The sequence below is a fragment of the Protomyctophum parallelum genome (genome assembly GCF_964188405.1).
Source record: "Protomyctophum parallelum genome assembly, chromosome: 8".
Classification (NCBI taxonomy): Eukaryota; Metazoa; Chordata; class Actinopteri; order Myctophiformes; family Myctophidae; genus Protomyctophum; species Protomyctophum parallelum.
Genome location: NC_139703.1, coordinates 7,249,159 through 7,258,287, shown reverse-complemented (window position 1 = coordinate 7,258,287; position 9,129 = coordinate 7,249,159). Strand labels below are relative to the sequence as shown.

Here is a 9,129-nt window from a genome sequence, read left to right as displayed (position 1 = left end):
CATGCAGAAAGCAATGGTTCAGTGACTGTTTCACTGATCACCATGCAGAAAGCAATGGTTCAGTGACTGTTTCACTGATCGCCATGCAGAAAGCAATGGTTCAGTGACTGTTTCACTGATCGCCATGCAGAAAGCAATGTTTCAGTGACTGTTTCACTGATCGCCATGCAGAAAGCAATGTTTCAGTGACTGTTTCACTGATCGCCATGCAGAAAGCATTGGTTCAGTGACTGTTTCACTGATCACCATGCAGAAAGCATTGGTTCAGTGACTGTTTCACTGATCACCATGCAGAAAGCAATGTTTCAGTGACTGTTTCACTGATCACCATGCAGAAAGCAATGGTTCAGTGACTGTTTCACTGATCGCCATGCAGAAAGCAATGTTTCAGTGACTGTTTCACTGATCACCATGCAGAAAGCAATGTTTCAGTGACTGTTTCACTGATCGCCATGCAGAAAGCAATGTTTCAGTGACTGTTTCACTGATCGCCATGCAGAAAGCATTGGTTCAGTGACTGTTTCACTGATCACCATGCAGAAAGCATTGGTTCAGTGACTGTTTCACTGATCACCATGCAGAAAGCAATGTTTCAGTGACTGTTTCACTGATCGCCATGCAGAAAGCATTGGTTCAGTGACTGTTTCACTGATCGCCATGCAGAAAGCAATGTTTCAGTGACTGTTTCACTGATCACCATGCAGAAAGCATTGGTTCAGTGACTGTTTCACTGATCACCATGCAGAAAGCATTGGTTCAGTGACTGTTTCACTGATCGCCATGCAGAAAGCATTGGTTCAGTGACTGTTTCACTGATCGCCATGCAGAAAGCATTGGTTCAGTGACTGTTTCACTGATCGCCATGCAGAAAGCATTGGTTCAGTGACTTCCAGACGTGACCACACTTGAATTCTAACACAGCCAGCAGCGTGGGCCAGGGCCGTCTTACTTCAGGAAATGGAGTGACATGTCTTTTGAAAGATTTCTTTTCTTTTCTTCTCTCTCAACTCAGGCACATACAGCAGTGTATCCTAGTGTCTGCCGTCTGCCAAGCTCCCAGACAAGAGAGGAGTATCAAATGGTTCGTAGGCAGTGGTTTGTTGCTACTATAGGGTTGATGGTGTCTTGTATATCTATCCCATTCTGACCGGGCACCCATTTTGGTGTTGGCATCATGTTATGCTTTAGCTATTGAAAAATAGCAGATCTACAAACTCATATCGCGCCACCGAGTGGCGCGATACGAGCTTGTAGGTCTGCTATTTTTGAAAAATCGAAGACACTTTTAGAATCTGATCTCAGGTCAGAATGGGTTAATAATGAAACTGTCAGGATGTAATAGACATAAATAAATAGCAGAGCAACTTTTCACTTGAGTAATAATATTCGTCCAGGAGTATCTATACTTTGACTCAACGACTGAGGTGGACAAGTGCTGAGGTTGATTATTGACTTTGTCCACCACCTGTTTGTGTAGGTGATTGAGAAGTCACCACCAGAGAAGGAACCCCCCTGGAACCCCCCTGTTGAGCAGAGAGAGTCATGTACCAGGTGGTCCCGGGAGGCGCGGGGGGCACCATCACAGACGTGATCCCCAAGCAGAAACACAACAAAGAAACGCGCCCCCTGGTGTATGCCGGGGTCATAGGGCTGGTGCTGCTGATAGCGGCGGTGACGGCCTGGTGCTATTACATCGCCTCGCTGCGCAAGGCAGAGCTGCTGAAGACCCAGCTGCTGGACCTCAACAAGGATGGCTACATTATCCGCAACCAGGCAGGAGCTATTGTCTTCAGGATGGATTTTAGGTTGGTTATAATATTATTCATTTGGGTTTTTGGGGCAATCTGGGAATCCATTCGGTAGTTGTTTTTGCCTCTTGCGGCGCCATCTCCTTTTTTGGTGTAAATGGGGAACTCAGTTTGGCTTCTATACTCCCCCTTCTTAGTGCACTTCTACTATACTCCCCCTTCTTAGTGCACTTCCTCCCAGGTGCTTCTGTGTTCATTCCTACTAACGATAGCACCACATGATTAAAGGTATATTCAGTGATTTCACTCAAAAAACCTTAGGTTTCGTTTTTGGCTGTGGGACCCAGCCTTTCGTCCAATCAGGATAGAGAGTCAAAAACGAAACCTACGGTTTTTTGACCCCCAGGGGTTAACTGGGGACAGGGAGGAACTCCTTATATGGCCAGCACACTCTATAGTAGGGAGGATTATCACAACAAAACAAAAAAATAAGTGATATTTGAATTAAGTGAAATCACTGAATATACCTTTAAGGCAGTGGTGCTAGAGATTAGGGTTGGGGTGAAGTGGAATTAGATCATTGTGCAAACGTAATTAGGGTGTAACAGTTAATCAGACTAATACATTTAACCGATTATAAAAAAATATATATGGATAATATTATAAAATAATCAATTAATAATCTATCCCTGTTTTGGGCATGTCATTAGGCTATTATATTATATATATTAAAAAAATAGTTCTTAACAGCAAACATCAATATGGGCTTTAACCCAAAAGTGTGACAAAACTAGGCATTTTGACCAGGTTGATAGTCAAAATGATCAAAATGAAAAAACTGTAAATGCAATAATCAACAGCTGTATAGTGAATACAGAGAATAATAATAGTCCCACTAGTGTGATGTTTATGAACCCCACCCATTTAACTTCACATTTAAGACTTTAAAATGCTTTTCCCCCTTCTATGTAAATGTTAATTTGACCCATCCCAATGGTCTGCGCTCAAACTTTGAACATAAACGGTACCTCAACTTCTCCATTTGGGGAGCCTCTCCTTGAATAATTTATAAAGGGTTAAGCTAAGCATCAGTGAATGGTTCAACCTAAATCTCCTTTTTAGACATTTCTTGAATATTTTATGTTCATTATTTATGACGGCTATACCACAGCAAGTTCAGATCATTAACGCTTCTTGAATTTCCGGCAGGTCTGGGACCCTGGATCTAGACTCGTGTTCTAAAGAGGGGGAGATGCTGAGCTGCGAGCGAACCACGGACAGAAAGCTGATCTTCTTCATTGAGACGGTGCAACCCAAGGCCCCGGTGCAGTGTTATCGCGTGCGCTGGGAGGAGCTGGCTCCCGACATTCCCGTGGAGCACGCCATGACTTACAAATTCTCACACTGGTACGGCGGTGCGTTGTCCGCAACTCAGCACTGGCCTATAGCCGTCAAGGGCCAGCAGACCCCCAAACCCTTCGTCACCAGTGACATCTACTCCAGCCGAGATGAATTCGGGGGCATTTTGGAGAGCTATTGGCTTTCGTCGAGCGCCACGGCCATCAAGATCAACACCACCGTGCCCCTTCACCTGGGCTGGAATGACACGGAAAAGACCATGCTCTTTCAGGCCCGCTACCAAGACAGTCCCTTCAAGCCGCTCCCGGGAGAGGCACCGTGTGCCGAGCTCAGCTACAGAATCTGCGTGGGTTTAGACATCACGTCCATTCACAAGTACATGGTCCGTCGATACTTCAACAAACCCAACAATGTGCCCGCCAAGGCCATGTTCCGCCATCCCATCTGGTCCTCGTGGGCCATGCATAAGAAAGACATAGACCAGGAGAAGTTCTTGACGTACGCCGCCAACATCCGCAAGCACGGCTTCAACTGTAGCCACCTGGAACTGGACGACCGCTACACCAAACGCTACGGCGAATTCGTCTTCGATACGGTCAAGTTCCCCAATGCCTCGGACATGTTTCATAAGCTTAAAGCGGACGGCTTTCTTGTGTCGCTCTGGACTCATCCGTTTGTTAACTACGATTCAGACAACTTCCACACGTGTGTAGAGAAAGGGCTGTTTGTACGTGAGCCCACTGGTCACCTGCCCGCCCTGGTGCGCTGGTGGAACGGAATCGGTGGCCTTCTGGATTTCACCAATCCAGAAGCACGCGAGTGGTTCGCCTCCAACCTCCGTTCATTGCGAACCAAGTACGGCGTGTCGTCCTTCAAGTTTGATGCCGGCGAGACGAATTACCTGCCCTGGAAGTTCAGCACCAAAGTCCCCATCCGCGATCCCAGCGCTTTCACGAGACGTTACACGGAGATGGCCATTCCCTACAACGACCGCGCTGAACTGCGCAGCGGCTACCAGTCCCAGAACATATCGTGCTTCTTCAGGCCTATAGATAGGGATTCAGTGTGGGGCTATGAAATGGGACTCAAGTCTCTCATCCCCACAGTGCTCACCATCAGCATTCTGGGCTATCAGTTCATTCTGCCGGACATGATCGGCGGAAACGCCTATTGGAATCGCACCGACGGGAATCAAGTGTTGCCCGACAGAGAGCTCTACATCCGCTGGTTGGAACTGTCGGCCTTCATGCCGTCCATGCAGTTCTCCGTACCCCCCTGGGAATACGACGAAGAAGTGGTGGAAATCGCCCGGAAGTACACCGCTCTCCATGAGAGCATCGTAGCGCCGCGGATCCTCGAACTGGCGTATGAGGTGCTCGAGACGGGGGACCCAATCATCAGGCCCCTGTGGTGGATCGCCGCGGGCGACGAGACGGCCTATAAAGTCGACTCGCAGTTCCTGATCGGGGACGACCTCATGGTGGCGCCGGTCCTAGAGCCTGGAAAACAAGAGCGCGATATCTACCTGCCCGCTGGCCGATGGCGGAGCTACAAGGGAGAGAGGTTTGATATCAAGGAGCCACTGCACCTCACAGACTATCCTGTGGATCTGGATGAGATTGCATACTTTGTCTGGGTTTAGCAGGGAGTGGTCATAGAGCTGGACTTGTTTGGTTAGCCTGTGTGCAGAGTTGCTTATGAGCAAGCTTTATATTGTGAGCAGACCGTGTCCGATTGGGGTGCCTCTCTTTGGTCCGACGTACTAACAGTCCGGTAGTCGTAGTCCGACACCCTAACCCCAAACCTTACCCTAACCGCACGCGGAAGCCACGGGTGAGTCTTAACCGGCCACACATGTGTCTTACTCTTAACTGGCAATGCATGTGTCTTAACCGGCAACGCATGTGTCTTAACCGGCAACGCATGTGTCGTAACCGGCGACGCATGTCGGAGCCACAGGTGAGTCTTAATCGGCCACGTATGTGTCTTAACCGGCAACGCATCCCAGAGCCACAGGCGAGTCTTAACCGGCCACCTGTACCATTTATCTTAATGTAGAAACACAAACACAAACACAAAAAAAAACTTGGTAAAACCTGGATAAAAGCACTTTGGTCCACCAAAATATTAGCACTTATAATTATGCACACTGGCCCATTTTTGGAATAATACATATTATTGATGCATTTATGTCTAGCACATAATGTGGTCAGGAGCTGGTTAGCTTATCTTATTCTACAGTATATCACATTTTTATTCTATTTTGTTATTTTACTTGATGGTTATATTTTATGTTGTGAATCTCAATCTGCAAATTATATACCGGAACAGTGGGCACCTGGTAATTCTGGCCAACGTTTTTGAAAATAATAATATGCATATATTATATTATAAAGTATTATATAAAGTATTTTATATTTGATTTTATATTTACATTTATTTCATACATGAGGGGCCAAACACATATACTATTTTTCTAATTACATTCATGGCCCAGTGTTTCTACAATTGCTACAAACCCTGTGATCCCCTGCAATCATTTTGTGTATAAAGAAGAAATCGAAGGGCAAATATAAGTCTGATAATGATGTACTGTGCATGTTAAATTCATTTATACTTGACATTATTTCTGACCCTTTCCCAAAGCATAGATTTATTAAAAGATAAAGAAAGAAATACATTTGATTAAAACAACATTGAGTTGAGTTGCCCACTAGGTTTCGGTGCCCACTGGACACGTGTCCGATAAATGCAGTAGTGTAGTAGTAGAAGTATAAAGCAAAAATGGTACAGAACTTAAATAAATGTACTCAGTTAATTTCCACAACTGGTTAATGGTTAGAATTAAATAACTGTAGATGGCTGTGTGTAGATGCATCATACATCATCATACTGTATCATCTCATGGAGAACAAGTCTGACATACTTTTTATAGAAAAGTTATATTCATGTGTACATTTGACTGTTAAAAAGGGAAGTTGCTCACTGTGAATTGTGTAAAGTGCCACTTTTTATAATTTTGTGTATGATCCGGTCCATGTATTCCATGTGATTGTTGTTGTTTTAATGATCAAAGGCCTGCTGCACTTACAATAAGCCGCCCTGGTTGCATCATGGGAGGAGATAAAAGAAGGAGATGTCTGTTACATCTGTGGTAACAGACAACGCTGTCTAGTGTTGTCTACAAAAAGACAAAAAGTTATATTGATGATAATCACATTTTGAATCCGTCATGATGATGAACCAAGGTGACAGCATCTTTAGACGCTTTTCTGCAAGTCAGGGGCTACCGTATATGTGAAGATTAAACCATTTTGTCTTTACTTAATCTCGAAGTCTCTGAATACTACAGTACATAGTCTGGAGCTGCACCTCCTGAAAGTTGATAACAGGACATAATCATGTTTGTTTATTTCCGTTTAAATGATATTTTAAAATGTATTTCAAATATATTTCTGTAATTTTAATTTCTGCTAAGTGGCAAGCCATACAGCAATGCTTCTATTATTTTGACTTATAGGACAGATTTGCATGTCTTTGCGACAGGAAAGGCAAATGAAATGGAAGTATAGGGTCGAGCTTCACTCCCAGTGCTTCCTTTCACAGACTGCATGACGGAAGCATTTGAAAAGTGTGCGAGTCAACAGTCAGAAAGTAGTCTTAACTTAATGCTGACTTAAAATGACAAATTCAATGTACTTCCTTTTTGGGTAACGTGCAATGTAACATTGGGACATCTCACAAGTAGCATTTAGAATGACCTGAAACCTTGAAATGTAAGTTTCTCAGGCAATGGCTGTGCTCATGTTCTCTCAGGTTGTGATGTGACAGAGTTGTTCAGTGACTTCCAGTGCTGACTTGCAGTGCAGATATACGCAGTTATATTTGACTGAATCTGCACTGATTCCTTAACCCATTCTGACCTGAGATCAGATTCTATAAACGTCTTCTACATCCTGACAGTTTTCTGATAAAGCTATGTTTCTATGTCAGTCGTTCTTCGATTTTTCAAAAATAGCTAAAGCATGACATGATGCTAACACCAAAATGGGTTCCCGTTCAGAATGGGTTAATCCTTGGTGATGTTGGTTGTATTGGGGCTGAACAAATTTCCTATCAATTATTTTAATTTAATATTTTAATCATGATTATTAATCACAATTATTATTTGGTAATGATGATTGTTTTATGTGAAAGTGAGAACCGTCATACTATTATCGTATGTACAGTAATGGCCTCTGGAGAGGTGGGCTGTTAACTTGTAACCCCTTGTATAAGGGCGAGAAGAGGCAAGGTGCAATAGCTGATCAAATGATGAATAATTTGAATTAATTAACCTATTGTGAAGCTATTGTGGAGTATTTTCTATTATTCATGTGGCCCTTAAGTTGTATTGAAAGCCACATCCCAAATGATAAGCATCTGCACTCTAGTCGATGTGATTTTAACGCTTGGTTTTGTGAGGGCCTATACGACAGTGGTTTTCAACATTTTTCATACCATGGTCCATTCATTATTCAGCATTTGAGCCACGGAACACCATCTGATGAGATTTTGCGTCTCAGACCCAAAACTAAAGAATCTTATTTGTGTTATCGTTGGATAAGATTTTGCACAAATCCATGCTGTATTGATATTGGTACAACAGGCAAACGTTGATCAATATAACAATTCTCCTACATTCTCTAATCGTGTAGACCTCTTGTAAATTAAGTGTTTTTAACAATAATTTCACGTAAGGGTCCATAAGGGTCCATTTGGTTTCATTTTACCCTCTCAAGAGTAAAAGATCTACTGAATAAGGGTCTATTTGGTTACCAACTCTATCATTTAGCTGGGTCCACTGGCCCTACGAGAGTGTTCTGCCTCCAGTACATCCTGGATGGGACAGGATTTTACTTTGTATACTGTATTGAACTTAATGGAATGCAATGGAACTTGTATTAATTTAATCCACTTATAAACTATCGAAACAAACGGAATGAGGGTACCAATCATTTTCTTCCCCTAATGTGAATAGAACTACAATTAAGTGTCATTTGTTATTGATGACTATACCATTACTACCAGGTGCTATCATAATTGTAAAGTTATTGATATGCTGTTTCTTTCTCTTTTTTTCTCCCTTTCAATGAAACATTTTTCCCTGATGCTGTTGCCTTTAAATGTACGATTAAACACAATAAACCCTGGCGTCCCAATTTTGGGGGAAATTTTCAATTGTTGTTCCAGTAGTGAACATGGCAGTAGTGAACATGGCAGATCTACAAGCTCGCAAGAAAAGAGGCTGCACAGCTCGTAGTCACGATGCTATAAACTTTTTAAATAAACCAACGTTTCGGCAAGCAGGTTGCCTTCTTCAGGGTATGAAGAACATACTGTACCCTGAAGAAGGGTATAACCTGTAGGTGTAGGACTTACTGTATGGGCCAGTGGTTTTCAACCCTTTCCATATCAAGGCCCATTCATTATTCGGCATTTGAGCCACGGACCACCGTTTGATGAGATTATAGCTTCTCGGACCCCAAAAAGAATATTTCATTATTGGATACGATTTTGCATTGATGTGGTACCATTAGAAGAGATAGCAGGCAAACGTTGACCAAAATGACAATTCTCCTACAGTACGTCTAATTGTATAGACTTATTTTAAATTAAGTGACGCAGATATAAATAATTTGACTCTTGAGAGTGTGAAATAAAACCAAATGGACCCGTAATAAGGATCCATTTGGTTTCATTTTTCACGCTCAAGAGTTAAAGATCTATAATGGTCCATTTGGTTCAGTTGGTGACCACCTGGAACACTCTCTCAAGGACCACTCGTGGTCCCCGAACCACTGGTGGTCCCCGGACTACTGGTCGAAAAGCACTGCTGTAGGCGGTTGACCTGACTGTGGGTCAACATGTGGTGCACAGTACTCGTGTTATTTTTTGTTTGTGATCTTTTGACATGTTTTCAATGTGGCCGTGCTACTTATTTATAGCGGCCTCTCGTCAGCCTGTGGGCAGACGGCCAGGA

General features: G+C 43.2%; 1 protein-coding gene across 1 annotated transcript in view; it reads left to right on the top strand.

Moving 5' to 3' along the window:
* The window catches only part of myorg (myogenesis regulating glycosidase), a 12,262-nt gene extending 5,827 nt beyond the window's left edge, over positions 1-6,435 (top strand). The window contains exons 2-4 of the mRNA XM_083772018.1: positions 1,013-1,081; positions 1,478-1,805; positions 2,958-6,435. Of these exons, the coding sequence (XP_083628144.1) occupies positions 1,543-1,805; positions 2,958-4,749 (2,055 nt within the window). The 5' untranslated portion in view covers positions 1,013-1,081; positions 1,478-1,542 and the 3' untranslated portion in view covers positions 4,750-6,435. The remainder of the gene's footprint in view (positions 1-1,012; positions 1,082-1,477; positions 1,806-2,957) is intronic.
* The last annotated feature ends 2,694 nt before the right edge of the window (positions 6,436-9,129 follow it).